Source organism: Epinephelus fuscoguttatus, linkage group LG13 (genome assembly GCF_011397635.1).
Source record: "Epinephelus fuscoguttatus linkage group LG13, E.fuscoguttatus.final_Chr_v1".
In the NCBI taxonomy this organism is placed as follows: Eukaryota; Metazoa; Chordata; class Actinopteri; order Perciformes; family Serranidae; genus Epinephelus; species Epinephelus fuscoguttatus.
This window is the reverse complement of record NC_064764.1, coordinates 27,177,189-27,193,646: the sequence shown is the minus strand read 5'-3', so window position 1 is coordinate 27,193,646 and position 16,458 is coordinate 27,177,189. Positions and strand designations below refer to the sequence as shown.

Here is a 16,458-nt window from a genome sequence, read left to right as displayed (position 1 = left end):
CCTGTTAATGATAGCAGTGCAGCTAGCAGGAATATGCGTGGCACCAGCATCTGTGATGTTATTTTTGAATTATAACAGGTAGCATAAAACATTTCATAGTATCTGCCCAGACATTTTTTTTCTCTGACCTTTTCTGCTCCATCTTTTCGCATTTTTGATCCTTTAATTTCCATTTATTTTGTACTGTACATTCAAACTCCACTATTTCAGTCTTGATTCGATTATTTCTGCTTGACTTTTGACATTACATGGACGCATAAACGAAAGGATGGGGGAACGTGATTGCCAGTACCACTGCACCTACAGCAAAGGCAGTGTTATGATAGCTTTACTGGTAGTGTAATGAATGTCTTCTGCATGTGGTTTAGGCAGATAGGAGGCAGGGTCAGCATGGCATGGTACCTGAAGGGTGTCATGAGGGGCAAGAGCAGGAAGTCCAGGCACATGTCTCACATCTAATGCAACACGTTACGGGCTTGCTAGCCTTAGCTGATGACATTTTATGAGCCTGGTTAAACGAAGCAGCATAACAGTAGGCTACTGACACTTTTGGGACCATATAACCTCTAGTCAGATGAGCGGTTTCAACATCATGTGGGCTGCAGCCGGCAGGCCTCTCTTTTATTCCCCTACATTTTTTTTTTTTTTTTTTTTTAAATATTGCGGGTGGTGGCCTTGTGCCAAACCTGTGACATTGTGGCCCACAGGTTTGGCACAAGGCCACAGGTTGGGCCGGCCCATCTGGCATTTGACAGTCAATTACCAGCCCAAGCAGGGGACACAAACACACCATTACGTTGTTTTGTCAAAATGTCTAGTGAAAAGCATTATACTCTGTGCCGGAGTCAGCAACCTTTACTACCAAAATAGCCATTTTCGGCCGAAAAAGCTCTCAAATAATCTGCCTGGAGCCGCAGAACATATTTGAGCCTTATAATGAAGGTAACAGTAAGTCTAAATTCGCCTATCAACATTAGTAATAGACGTTAATAAGCATTTATTAATATTTTTTACCACAAGGTGGCGACTTTGCAGTGGGCTATTTATGATTGTTTGCTTTTAGCACCAGCCCTGCAGAGTTAAAGTACCAAACGATTATGTCCATGCACCGTTAAATTCACAGTCAACAGGCCATATGATGCACATTTGGTTGATGAAATGTAAAAACATTTTTTCACTCTGTGTATAGGCTACATATTGTTACAACTGAGAATGCAAGAGTCACTTCAGGCCTTTGACAATGAAAAATGGAAACTAAAATGTTAAAAAAAATGTTTGCCAAAGTCACAGGGAGCCACTGGAGAGGGGTGAAAGAGCTGCACGTGGCTCCGGAGCCACAGATTGCCCACCCCAGATCTTTACAATGGACAAAACATATTGTAGTGTATAACCAAGGGTCACTAACTGAGAGCCAGCTACAATCATGCATTGGATACCAGATTAAAGAAGTGAACAGATTAGTGTCCCATATGTTGGGTTTGTTTATTTTGTTAATTTATTTCCAACTACACATTGTCCTTTACATAGAAATCCCTAAAACAGAGTAATGAATGAGTGATTGTTATTGGACTCAGACGTGCTGGGCTCATGAACACCTCCTGTAAAACATTCTGCATATTCAAAATGCATTGTCAGTATGCTAAAAACCAGTGCAGTTCCCATCGAGGGTGCGCTTTTCACACACAAGTGACAGACTGTGGAACAACATTTGCATATTTTAGAGCTCGGCTGATGTCCTTTCTTTGCAGCCTGAGTGGTTGATCAGAAAGGTTTGGACTACAAAACAGCCATATCAGCAGATCAATACAAGCCACTTAATGTAATCATTAGAGAGGGTTATGACCACGTCCGAGAATAGATCTGTGCTGCTGGTTCCTGACACTGTCTGATTTGTAGCAGTTACACATTGTGCACAAGCCAGATGTAACAGGATCCAAAATGTGTAGTCATTTTAACAGGAACATGAATCTGGTTAAATCCTGAAGACAAGCACAGACACCTTCTTTAAAGCCGCAGTGGAAGTGAAGCTGCTGGAAATCACTGCTTTTAAAGACTTTTAATTTATGGGCGGCACAATAAGGAGAACGACAAGCACAAAAGGAAGAGAACAATAGTGCTACTGTTCAGAGACAAATAATGGATAACGGCTGGCATCGTGCAGATCCAGGCCTGTAGTCTGAGCTGGTGTCAACAGATACAGTCAGTGCTGTGGTGCCATCTAGTGTGGAAAAATTAAATGTTGATCACAGTCAGCTGAACTGATGTCTGGTCATGGGAAGCAGGCTGTGTGTAAATCCCAAATCTGTTTGACAGAAAGAAAAAAAGATGAATACGGATTTAAATTCAAGTTTTCTTGTGTACTGATTGGTCTGGCAAATCCATCTACTACCAAACTAGATAAAAAAATGAGTTAATTAGCAATGTCATTATCATCCCATAAAGGCTTGCTTATCCAACATGGCCATCTGTAACTGCCACCAACATCTGCCAAAAGAAAAATGCTCATCATCTGTACAGCTGTCGCTTCCATTAATTTGGCAGTACATCCAATGACCTCATGTAGCCTCACAAGCTCAAGACCTCCACATCCAGCATCTTAACCTGCAAGATCATCCGAGACCAGCCACATGTCAGAAACCATCTTGTTGTCCTCACCAGGATCTTGACCCGACAGTAGGTCGTCATCATAACCGACTTGTGAGATTGTGAGATTGGTTGGACATACTGCCAGATTCACAGACACGACATTGGAGATGGCGTCTGTCCATCCATTCATTTTCATCCACTTATCCGGAGTTGGGTTGCGGGGCCAGCAGGCCAAGCAAAGCACCCCAGACGTCCCTCTCCCCAGCAATGCTTTCCAGCATTTCCCCAAGGCGTTCCCAGGCCAGATGAGATATGTAATCCCTCCAGTGTGTTCTGGGTCTGCGCCGGGGCCTCCTACCAGTGGGACATGCTCAGAACACCTCTAACAGGAGGCGCCCAGGAGGCATCCTGATCAGATACCTGAACCACCTCAACTGACCCCTTTCAAAGCGAAGGAGCAGCAGCTCTACTCTGAGTTCCCTCCGGATGTCCGAGCTCCTTAAGGCTAGTTCACGTTACACGATTTTCACGCCAATTTTGACGTGGCAGAGGATCTTGAGAGCCACTTTGGGTGGGAGGTGAGTCGGCAGATAGTCCACCACGACGAGTACTCAGGTGTGAAAAAGCCTACGAGATAGTCGCCCCTTCTTCTGTGACTGGGACTGGATATCTGGCATGCTAGAGAACTGGAGAAGTCTGACACGACTGACAAAGAGCATCAGCCAGTGAGAGGCGGGCTACTTCCCACATCAGGAGGATGGAAGAAATGTGAGGAGGACAAGTTGGCAAGCAACAACAATGGGAGCATCCACAGGATCACGGGAGAGCGCATTGTGTTTGGACCTAGGCCCTGGAGGCAGATCTGATTCAACACTGGAAAGAATATTCATGCCTTTATGACATGTCGTCTCCAAGTTAAAAAACATAGTTTGGTGACGTCACCGCATTATCTGGGGCTCTGTCGACGAGGGCTAGGTGGAGAAATCTTGTGGTGTGCACACAGGTCGTAATGTAGTTGGTGAGACTCCTGATGACAGAAACACACGTCACCAGGTATGAACACTCAACAGATTACCATAGTCTCCGTGATGCAAAATCTGGGTGAAAATCGTGAAAATCACGGAGGAAACTCATTTCAGCCACTTGTATCCACAATCTTACTCTTCCAGTCACTCATGGCCATAACTGAGGATCTGGACATACATGGACCAGTAAATCAAATGAAATAAACATGAAGTTCAAAGGCAACAGCTCTGATGGAGACTTTTTAAAAGATGGAAGCAAAAACAAAAGAGCACGAGCATGTTGGCAGGCCATTTTTAGCATTTAATGGCAGCTTGACAGAGATTAATTAGATAGATAAGGGCGGCTGTAGCTCAGAAGGTAGCGCGAGAAGCTCAGGGATTCGATCCCCAGCTCCTCCAGTCCACATGTCAAGGTGTCCTTAAGCAAGATACTGAACCACACATTGTTCCTGATGGCTGCTCCATTGGTGTGTGACTGTGTTAAAAACCGAGTAGCAGGTGGCACCTTGTATGGTAGCCTCGGCCACCAGTGTGTGAACATGAGTGTGAATAGGTGAATGTGACTCGCAGTGTAAAAAGCGCTCTGAGTGGTCGGAAGACAAGAAAGTAGCCATACAAGCACAGCTCCATAAGATGGATAGATATAAAATGCTGATGTTTCCCATCTTTGTTTAGCGTGTTAGCATTAAACACAGACAACTGAAGGCTGATGGGAAGGTCTTTATATTTGTAAGTCACATTTGTTGTTTTAACACATGCTGATTTTAATGACATTGATCAAATCCCCATTATACCGCCTACTCTCTCTGCCTGGCTCCGCACCACCAATTAGCCAATAAACTCTAATGTGCTCATTTTCTTAATATATTTCTGACAATCTTTACACTATTATTAACTCTGTGAATAAGCTGCTCAAAAGAAGTGATCCTCGCCAGCTCATCACTCCATAAGGCTGATTTTCTCTTTTGACACCCAATGTCTCAGCACCTCTGTTCCCTGTGATGAGGGCTAGTTTCACCCGGGAACATACTTTTGAGGTCAGGTTAGTCTCCATTGGTAAGATGCTCATTATACATAATGCTAGATCCCAAGTAAGGTCTGAGCAGAAGTTTCATTTCATGTTCATAAAACATAAAGACCAACGTAATGTGCTCACTTTAATCTTTTATTGAACAAGCGACTTATCAAAACAGTATCAAAGATTTTACAAAGCTTCAAAAGCACCATTCAGTGTGTGCAGACACCCGTTCAATTCACATTACTTGAATTTATACAACCAAAGAATACACAGTTATGAGATCAACATGCAAACATGTATTTAAAAATATATATATGTATATATATATAACACAAATATATTCATATTAAACAGCATCTCTTTGTCTAAATATAAATGAAAGGCAAAAGGATACACTCTGTACAGTATGTTTCATACTCAGTGCTGGTGAGTAACAGTTAGTTGCCTATAGGTGGCATAAGAGAGCTAATACTTGGAGTGTGAATGTGGCACCTAAAGTCTAAAGAGGTGGAAAGAAAGATTTAAAAACAAGATTTTGACACACAAGGAAAATATAATATGAAACACAAGTTACAGCATTTGAAAGAGCCAAGTCTAATCCTATATTTACAGTACTGTACGTTTGTAGTATCAACGCATAAATGCCAGTGTTTATAGTCTTTTGTTTTTGCTGAACAGTTGAAGATCTGTCCGTCCCATAAAGCAGTGAAACAAGACGATGGTCAAGTAACCTTCCAGTGTGTTGAACAATAAGTGTTCACTTCACCGGTTGTGGTTGGTTTGGAGTCAAAGCGTGCGAGCGTTTCAGCCTCAGATCATGAAGGAGTGAGTTTGTTTGTAGTGCTTGATCTGTGGAGAGCAGAGAGACATACAATGAATCATTTCCTTTAATTAGCCGGGGACCAGTGTTATCAGCAACTTATCAACAGAATTTAATGGCAACCCAGCGAGCAAAACAAGCCCCGGCACGATAACAATCCCTCTGATCACTCACGTTGCGGACGGGCGGAGGAGGAGGGGGAGGAGGGCTGTAGGACTTGGTGCTGAAAGACAAAGGGTGGCCGTTCAGTGTGAGCTCATTACGAGCCAATAACACGCAGCTACAGGCAAAGCAAGAGTCAGACTGACAAGTGAGTTCTTCTCACCTTTTAGTTTTCTTGTCCTCTGTTCAAAGACAAAGAAGAAAAGTCAGTGTTAAAATACCAAAGAAGTTGTACATGTGTCTCTTTATCTGTTGGCAGCGCTGTGTAGTAATTAGTACATTTACTCAAGTATGCATTAAGACTCTTGTCTCTGTCCACCTGATGAATGCAAGTCCAATATTCAATCTCTTCTCGCTCTCCTGAGGGGAATGTTTGTCTCTTTAGCAGCTAAATGCTCCACTATGTTCAGCAGCTAGTCCCTAATGTTGTCTGTCTGCTGTATGGTGCTGAGCAGGTTGTGTACAGTGGATTTATCAGAGCTTTCTTACTGGATGAGAACAGTTGACTGAACCAGAACAGTTAGAGCTGAGGGAAACTCCAGTGATGGATGATCATTACTGGACATTTAAAAAAAACTCAACAGCAATGTCTCTTTCCAGAAATCATGACCTGCTTACTCAAGATAATCCACAGACCTTGTTGTGAGCAGTTTCATGCAGGGCAGTAGCCACTATATATATTGAGGGGGAAATTTTGATGTCGTGAATGGTTATTGTTTTGAAAACAAGAAACGTATCTCATGTGTTAGTGAATTTGTACATATTTTACTATAGAATTTCAATGGCAGGAAGTAAGGGTGTATGTTTGTGGGGGTGCAGATTTGGTCTCCCCCAATGTTGACTCCATGGCTACAGCCTTGGTTTCATGTGGGAACTATTTTCTTTCTACCAAACTACACCCGCCAACCATATAACTGTGCAGAAGAAGTATGAAATCCACTGCTAGCTCATCTACCACCACTGAGCTAGCTGATGTTTCAGCTCAGCCAAGAGACAGATTAATGTTTACATTTCCTGCTGTCATGAGCGAGAGCCTCTCGTCCATGAGTAGATGCACGCATCTGTCTGTGCAGTGATACGGTTGGTGGGGTCCTAATTAAACTGCTCACAACAAGGTCTGTGGATTATCTTGAGTAACCAGGTCATGATTTGTGAAAAGAGACATTGCTGTTGAGTTTCTAAAATGTCTGTTTTTTTCTTTTTAAATTTTTTTTTTTTTAAAAAAAAAGGTGGCCTTGAGTTTCATTTTATTGGAGAGAAGGCACAGACATCTCTGTGTACAACAACTCCAACACTCAACAACTCACACCAAAACAATCTAGACCAGGGGTGTCAAACATACGGCCCAGGGGGCAGAAGCAACCCACCAAACGGTCCAATCAGGCCCACTGGATGACTTTGCATATCTAATAGTAATACACTTGTGAAGGCTAAGAGATATCAGGTTTTAGAACCAAGTTTAACAGTGAGTAACTTTCTTCATGCTGCCTCAGAGGTTTTTCCCACCCTGAGCAAAATAAAGTTCTCTGAAAAAGCAATGCATACTTCATATATACATCATATTTTAAAGATATTGAACACTGTGCAAAATATTGTCAATTAACAGCTTCAGTACAAAAGAATCTGTATTAGTCTTGTGTCTTAAAACAATATTGGTGGAACCCCATTGCTACACAGGAGAGGAAATGTATAGAAAAATGAACATGTGATGACAGCGAGTAATAGACTCAGTGTGGAAATACTGAGACACATTGTTGAAATTGCATTAATTCTTCTCACGATATCACAGGCTGTTTGTTATCTGTTTTGTAAATGGATTAGCATTTTTAAAATGTACTTTATTAAACTAAAAAAGGGAAATATTTGGTGGTGTTTGTTAGTTGTAGGATATTATGCAATGGTTTTACTAGTCCGGCCCACCTGCGATCAAACTGAACTGTATGTGGCCTGTGGACTAAGTTTGACACCCCTGACCTAGACTGATAAATAACACTACATGTGAGAGGAAAAATATGTATTTTTGATTTGGGGGTGAACTGTCCCTTTAAGTCCCTTTAAGTAAAGGATCTGAATACACAGGCCAACACTCTCTCCAGCATTCACTGTGTTTCTCACTTAATATTTGAGACTTTTGCATGGAGGCTTATACTTAAGCCACACACATAATCCAATGCGTTCTTTAACAATGTTAAAAAACCTGACAGGTTTCTTAAAAGAATATTAGGCCTGTATTTGTATCGATGTCATGTCTGTAGTCCTCAAAGACCATTCTGTTATACAAATTAAAAAACATTTCCTCCGGTGTAAAATTACTTTGAATTCTAAAACTGTCTCGCAAGATGCGTCTTCATTCAAAGTCAAAACTCTAATTTTCACTGCAGAAGAAGGTCATACTTAAAGTACTGGCAGGATACAAGAGAGGTTGAGATCTATGAAAATGCTTTTAAAAAAAACAACAGGTTTTTACCTCTATTTTTCATACAATGTTTTTCAGATTAAAGTGTATTTATAAATGCAATCAGCTCAAATGTAAAATCAAAGCTTACATGACAGACAAAAACTGAGGCCTCTCTTTTACACACACTCTCACAGCCACATTACTCACTCTTGCAGCAGCCTCGGCGTCGGCAGACACACACACAGATGCAGCAGAAAAGGACGAGCGCCAGAAAACCTGCAGCGCCTGCTATCAGAATCGTCAAATTCACAGGATCTAGACAAAGGGAAAAAGAGGATTTCCTCAGTCTCTGATGTTCACATGTCATGCTCCACCTCAACAAAGACGAGTTGTACCAAAACTACTTACACTCAAGAACTTTGAGTTGTTTGGCCACACAGCTTTTGGGCGCCCCCACGCTGTTGGAGGACTCACAGCGGTACATCCCTGCGTCTGTTTTGGACACGCTCCTAAACTTCTGCTCCAGACAAAGACAAGGTGAGAGTTGAGTTACAGAGATCAACAGCAGTGTGCCTGCACATGTTTATATCTCTTTAAAGACTCCTGAGTGCATTTAAAGGAACAGAGTGTAAGATTTAAGGGGATATAGCTGTGGCTGACACGTCTCCAGTTGGCTGACATGAAAACATAAATGATCCCATCTAGAGCCAGTGTTTGGTTTGTCTGTTCTGGGCTACTGTAGAAACATGGCGGTGCAAAATGGCAGACTCTGTTGATGGGGGGCCTGCTCCCGATGTAGATATAAACAGCTCATTCTTAGGTGACAGAAACACAAAATTCTTACTTTCAGGTGTTTATACACTAAAGAAAACACACTTGTTATATTTAATTTCTACCAATATATCCCCCTAACTGGACACACTGGACCTTTAAGTGTAATTTAGTGTGTACTCACCAGTGTGCCCTTGTTTGTGTCGACGCTGTATGGTGTATCGACTGAGGTGGTCAGAGCCCTGTTGTCTTTGTACCAGCGGTAGGTAGCAGGAGGCACACTGAGTTTGTCCTTACAGTGCAGCTCCAGGCCAGAGCCCACAAACACAGAGCTCGGCACCTCGCAGGACGGGATGTGCGGAGGCACTATGGAGGCAGAGATGAAAAACAGTTCAAGTTACATAAAAACGTATGCTAAAATAGAGGATTTGTAATTTCTGGGAATACAAGTCCACCTGAAAACAGTTTGCTGATGCATTTTGTTGTCTAATGATCAATTTAATGCATCAAAGCACCAATTTTGAATTTTCAGGACTGTTTTAATGTTTATTGGAAACAGTTTTAAGTCTACACTGTTCATATCAGAATATAAAGTACTACCAGTAGAAAAATTATAAAAAGAAATGTCACTCTTGAATTTATTTAACAATTTAAAGGAGGAGTAGGCTCTCCCATCCAAGTACTGACCCGGCCCAATTTGCTTAGCTTCCCAGATCGGATGAGAGTGTATGAGTGAGTGTATTCAGGGTAAGCGAGGGGTGGGCGATATAATATTACAGTATGTTACATAATCAATAAATATCACAATCCAAACCATTTATGAACAAAACAAAGTGGAAATTCTTTTTGTAGACTAATCTAGCAAGTTTAATATTTCACGGATTAGAAAAATCATCATGCTAATGCAAGAATCATTTTTTTAAAGTCTAATGTTGCCATAAAGCAGACTCATCAACAAAAACTGAACAGTTCTTTACAGCTTTGTATCTCTCCACAGAATCTGAAATTTGATTTTGATCTTGTAACTAAATCCTGCCCACATACACTCAAAACTACAGCATCTAAAGAGGTATTATCACTAACTTTTTAAATGAAGCATTCAGGGTTCCAACATGCTTTTCTGGACAAAACTAAGCAAGCATTCATCCTCATGTACGGACATTTATATATTCCAAAAAAACATAATGATTTCCCATCATACCGAGCACATTGAGGGTCACAGTAGCCTCTCCGAGGTTGACATGGTCCTCGCTGGCAGTCACCTCACAGCGGTATTCTCCTGAGTCTTTCTGAGTAACGGAGTGTATCGTCAGCGTTGCTCCTTCTATCTTTGCCCGTCCTGTGTAAGACCCTGTTAGTGGAAGGTGACAAAGGATGGATAAAGCTTAACTAAATAAGAATAAATCAAAAAAGTGATTATGAAGAGATGATGGGGAGAAAGGCGGCAGCATATCAGCCACTTCAGTTCAGAGAAGTCAAAGGAATTCACGCAGTGAGAAGATCTGTGACTCACCAGTAAACTTGTGATTAAAGTACACAAACGTCACCCCCTTTCCTTTCTTCTTCCACTCGATTCGTGGGTTCTGATCTTTCTCCGTCCTGAACTCGCAGGTGAGTACAGCATCTGGAAGTGGATAATTAATATATATACACACTGTTGTTTTTGCAGGTATTTTTTCTCATTATCTGATGCTAAAATTGTCACATCTCTGTCACAGCTGTGTCCTCATGAAAACTGTTCAGCAGTAATTAACACTGGAGGTGTTGATAAGGTTTAAGGAACAACTCTTCTGTACAGTGACTGCCATAGGTGTAGATTTCAGGGGCAACTCAGGGGACACATCCCCCTTAATATTTAGAACATGTGCACCGCCCCTCCACCACTAAAAACCAACACATTCTCACTACGATCTCGTCACATGTCTACGTTTGATCATGGACCTTCCATGTCCAGATACGATGCGCAAGGTACCCTGGGTGTGTTGGTTGTTAACATTCTGGGCCACTGTGTCAGTTTCTGCCTGTTACATGCATTGTCGTCTTTCAAAATAAACTTCCTTTTTCACTGGAAATTTACCGTTTACATACAGTCTCTTTCAAAATAAATGCACTAGGTCAGTACAACAATGCCAATTGATGTTTTTTTTCTCCAACATCAAACACACATGGTTAGGTTTAGGGAAAAAGAACAGGGTTTGGCTTTAGAATCCTACAGGACACGAACACCACTCTCCTGGGTGAAAGTCTGTTTGTTTGACCCATGCACCACCCCCACACCTGCCCCACTCAGACTTTCCCCACCATATTTTGTTCTTGTCCCGCTGTCTTTCCTCCTGATGCCACCAGCTGCTGTTAAATTATAATGGCAACCAGCCGTGTAACATGCAGACGTTTAAAGAGATTGTCTGACGCTGCAAGTCACTGCCCAAGCGCCAGATTTCGACAACTTAGGAGTGAGACCGGGTTGAAACATGAAGTATTAAAGGACTTTCATTTTGAAAAATGTTAAGACATTTACACCATAAACCGATGGATAAAAAAAAAACAAAAAAAAAACGCCTGAATAAAAGAAATTAAGTGTTTGATGCTCCGAACCCTGCCAAACTTGCGCCCTTGGTGACTGCTGCCAGCACCCCCATCTGTTTTTCATTTATTTGTCTATTATTTTGACTTGTTTTGGAATGACAAGCAAAACCAAAAAGCAGATATCTGAAGTAATATCTCATTTCCTGTCTCATCTCTGCTGAAAAATTGTTACTAAATGTGCACATTAATCACTCCTTCGCTGCTCCTTCTTAATACATAAATTAATAAAGCTGTTATCTAATGTTACTGTTCAGATGCACAAATTCATAATGAGAATGTCAACTTCTCTTTAATGGTTATATTTACACACAAGTTTGTAATCAGAGGTTGTTTTTTATTCCCATCACTTGGAACTGGATGGCAAACTGCATCTGAAAATATGGTTTAAATTAGTGAAGGAGGTATGTTGAAGCTAAAATGCGGTGTTAAGTCGCGCTTTAATTAAAGTGAATCAAACCATTAAAGATAAGACAAAATATTTGAGAGCAAAACCTTAAGCTTAAATCACATGAGACAATTTTGTTCCTTAAAGTTGTGGTCATTTTAAAAGATGACTAAATGACACTGCACAGTCTCACCTGTGTGCTCGTGGACCTCCACTTTAGGTTTACTGCTGCTCACTGACACTGACAGACAGACAGGACCTTCGGGGGAGAGGATCAATCAGTTAATACACTTTCATCTTTTATCCAACTTCTGCTCACATTATTAAACAGAACACGAATTACATCTCGCTGTATTTGACTTATCAAATATATTAATAGTTTCTGGCCATGTTGGAGCTTTATGGACTCCAGTGTAATCAGAGGGACCAGAAAAAACACACAGACGCGTAAACAGGATAAAAAGCCTGAGAATGAGTCACAGCCTGCACATACCAGACATGGATTCAAAGCAGACAGAAAAAGAAAAAGTACAAAATTAATTTCCCACCACAGAATATGTGCATATTTGCTTTCTTTCTGTCTGTATGTGCGCACAATCACACGGACATATAGAGTGTCTGTCTCCTGGTGGTGCCAGGAGCGGTGGTGTGTAGGAATGCAGGTGATGGATGACTCTCCGACAAGCTGCTTTATCCTGACCCTATCCCGATAACCTCTTTTAGTGATCTGTCCCTTTGGCTCATGCACACACACACACACACACACACACACACACACACACACACACAATCAAACCTACATTCCCCAACAAAAATGCACACATATTTAACATATTTAAAATGATAACACACCCAAAATCTTTTAATTTCAGTGACTGCAGTCTGCTTAAATTCATGCCTATCAAATGGATTTCAATGGCAAATTTTCACATAATTAAAAAATATTTCTGTGCTTTGTGAAAATCTGCCATAAATCTACTGTAACTAACTGCTGTTCCCTGCGAAGGACAAAACTACTTTTAACAAGACAACAGGCAGCAAATGACAGTAAGAAGATTAATTCTCTGCATGGAATCCCTTCAGGAGTTTGACAAATATACGTCTTGTTTGGTATTATGAAGAGAATATCTGGGAGCGGTGAGTGTGTGTGTGTTTCTGCTGCACACATGCATGGAAAGCATGCTTTTCTTGCGCAGACAAAGTAGCTCTTTGTGACAGTAACCTTACCCTGCTCAGCTGGCACCACACACACACACACACACACAGATATCTGCGCTGCACACTTGTGAGGATCTACACTGATTGAACCTTTAACCCTCTGCCGAACCTAAACAGCAGACATGAATCTTTGCCATGAACTAACCTGCAGTATGTCAATGGAAAACCTGTTTGAACACACACGCAATAAATGTCTAGCTCATATTATTTAATGTGCATATTGTCACTGATGTTTTAAATGAAGTGAATCAGGGCTTAAAATCTATTTTAAATTCAGTATGACTGTCATTACCATGTACTGGACACTAATGAAAACAAACACATTTCTTCCGCCTTGTCCTTACAGAGGATAAGGATTTCAATCTTTTCATCTCTGTGAGGAGATTCGGTCCTCGCAATTAAATACAAGAAAGATCAAAACCAACGTCAAAGCTGCAATTATCAACATAACGCATGTTGTTTGGAGAGCAGCCTCTGCCCCTTAGAAATCCCACTGCAACTTCAAATGCATTTTTTCTAGATAGCAAGTGGTCGTTTTCATCTCGGTCCAAACAACAGGGTCAGTCAGGGGCCATCTTCAAACTGAAAACGTTGGGATCTCAGACTCCTCCACGGGGCCACGAGATGCATTTCATCAGCCCTGTGGATCTCCGGTTCAACAGCATCAGAGCGGGTTCAATGTAAACACAAAGCTGAGTCACAACCACTCCCTGCACAATCTCAGGCTCTGACGCAGTCCCTGAACACAGGGACTAAACTCCACACAAACTAAAGATCAATAAAACATAAACTAAAATAAAAACACAAGTCTGCTTCTTGTGGAGTTATTAAAATACATATATGGCTGATTTGTTGCACAAGGCCAAACACACCACTGTTCTTTAATTGAGGAGTCAATTATTAAAAATCACATCACTATTCCATCATAATTTTCTGCCGCTGATTCATTCAACAAATGATGAAATCATTCAGTATTAAGGTTAATTTTGAAGGTTATTGTGCACCTTTCTCAATTATGTATGCTTTGACTCTTATTAATGGTGCACTGAGTTGTATTAAGATATTTTGGGGCAACACATTCTCACTCTGACCTGGTCACATATTGACGTTTGGTTTCCACGTCCACATACGACGTGCAAGGTACCCTGGGTGCGTTGGTTGTTGAAGTTCTGAGACACTCTGTCAAGTTCTGCCTGTTACATGCATTGTCTTCTTTCAAAATACACTTCTGCTTTCATAGGAAATTTAATGTTACGCACAGTCTCTTTCAAAATAAACGCATTACGTCGGTACAAGTTTTTTCCCCTTCAACAACAAACACACACGGTTGGGTTTAGGAAAAAACAACATGGTTTGGCTTAAGAATCTTCCGAGACGTGAACACCGCTCTCTCGGGTGAAAGTCATGGTTTGTTGAACCCATCCACTCCACTTGGACTTTCACTACCTGAACTTTCGTCCTTGTCCCGTTTCCCCCTGACGCCACCTGGCGCCGATGAACTATAACAGCATCCTGCCACATATCATTCTGACATTAAGAGACACCTTTTTTCATTGGTTTCTGATGCCGCACTGCCCAGGTGCCACATTTTGACAACTTCAGAGTGAGCCTGGGCTCTTTGGGGTGTATTGCAGTCTTTTTTTCCACAAAGAGGAGAGTCCAAGTAAATTGTTAAAATTATGGATGTATGTTTTTTAAAAAGTGAAAAATTAAGTTGAACCCCCCTCCCTACACAAATAATTTCCATACAGTCCCTAACTGTTTCCTTTGGCATAGGATTTACATTTACTCCTTTTCTTCTATGCAAACCTGTAGAAACTTTACTTTTTTTCTCTTTAATTTTACTGAGATCGAGAAAAAATTTCAGTGAAATAAAATATGAGACATCAGAATCCCTACTTGTGCAAATATAGGAAAATATCATAGGAGCATCCTGTTAAAACACACCACAAACTGGATGTAGAGGCTCTTCACATCATAAACTGGCCTCTTCCTCTGAAAACTTCATCCATATATCTAGTAGCCTACTGCAGCTTATTTTTATGTTAATAACTTCAGCAAATTGTTTCATATAAGTTTCTATAACCAGGGAAAAAATAACTCACTGAGCATCAGAGTGATGAGAAGAGGCAGCGCCAACATCTTCACGGTGTTCATGTCCAGTCACGCTGAGTTGAGGTCCGTCCTGAGGTCTGTGTGTGTGTGTGTGTGTGTGTGGGTGGGTGGGTGTGTGTCCGCTCAGTTTTACTCCAAACTCTGCAGCTTCTTCAAGTTTCATCTGCGGCACGCGCGCACTCTCGCGTTTCCTGGACAACTGGCGAGGGGCGCGCGCTGGGGTGAGACTACAGCGGGCTCTCAGCAGGCAGAGCAAGCAGGAAACACGAGCCCGTTTTATTTTGACTCGGGTGTTTTCTCTGATCTGCCATGTCAGTATACAGTGTCATTTAAACAGTGTTCAAATGCCTCTAATATTACCTAGTTCATTCATTTATTTATTTGGACACTGTAAACCTTAAAAATGTCACAATAAAGTCAAACACATATTTACATTGTGTGCAAACAGACCAAAGATGCAGGGCTCCAGGTGTAAATTCAGCATCACACAAACATTTAACTGGAGGTGTAGTGTAACTAAGTTTATTTATTTAGGGTAACAGACATTTTTTAATTTCAATATAGTTTAAATTCACGTTCAGAAACACTGAGACGACCTGAAAGAAGTCCCTCATAGTGATAAACCTACAGAGAATTATCACCTGAATCTGCAGCTTCCTTCGGCTTCACAGAGCTTTATAAAGAGTCAGCTCTCAGCTCATTGTTTCTGTCCAACCACAACTTAAATGTTTTGATTTATTCTAACTCTTGTTTTTAAAAAAGAAACTCTAAAACCATGCTATACGCTTAGCAGCAAGACACCTCACACAGTTAGCCACAAGCTGGTGAAACTAGTGAAGCATTTAGCAGCTCAAGAGACAGATATTTCCTTCAGGAGTTGGTGGAGACCAAAAACAGAGCTAAAACAGAGTCAATAGTGGACTTACAGTCATCAGGTGGACAGACACTCTACTCCACATGAAGTCATAAAGTTGCTCCATGAGTGCTGGATGAGTACATTAGCAACTGTTTGCTAACAACTTGTTTGTGCTGCCGCCAAGAGGCCAAAGAAAAAGAAAATCAGTGATTAAACATAAAATCAAGAATAATTTTGAGGTACTTGTACTTTACTCAACTCGATTGACAGAAAAAATGTTGACATTTTAGGTTTTTGCAAACAACGGATATTTAACATTTGTAGATTTTTTTGTAGCGGATGCACTGAAATCTGGAAAAGATCATGTTGTGGCTTCAAACACGAGTGCAAACCCAAGTGTGAAAAAGCAGGGATGGGTCGGTGAAAGACAGGTTCGGTGCCACAAACAGAGGTGGAAGCACCACAAAGGGTTGCCAAAACACAACCAGTGCTATTTTAAATTGGTCTCAAACAGTGGT

The 16,458-nt window shown here is 41.2% G+C and overlaps 1 protein-coding gene across 1 annotated transcript; it reads right to left on the bottom strand.

The window, feature by feature from the left end:
* Positions 1-4,767: 4,767 nt before the first annotated feature.
* jam2b (junctional adhesion molecule 2b) lies at positions 4,768-15,211 on the bottom strand. Its single transcript, XM_049594569.1, has 10 exons — positions 15,075-15,211; positions 11,945-12,010; positions 10,294-10,404; positions 9,982-10,131; positions 8,965-9,146; positions 8,418-8,526; positions 8,217-8,324; positions 5,775-5,793; positions 5,624-5,672; positions 4,768-5,478 (listed from the first exon to the last, which is right to left on the bottom strand). Exons 1-10 carry the CDS (start codon positions 15,124-15,126, stop codon positions 5,440-5,442), a joined length of 885 nt encoding a protein of 294 aa, XP_049450526.1. The 5' UTR covers positions 15,127-15,211; the 3' UTR covers positions 4,768-5,439.
* Positions 15,212-16,458: the final 1,247 nt, after the last annotated feature.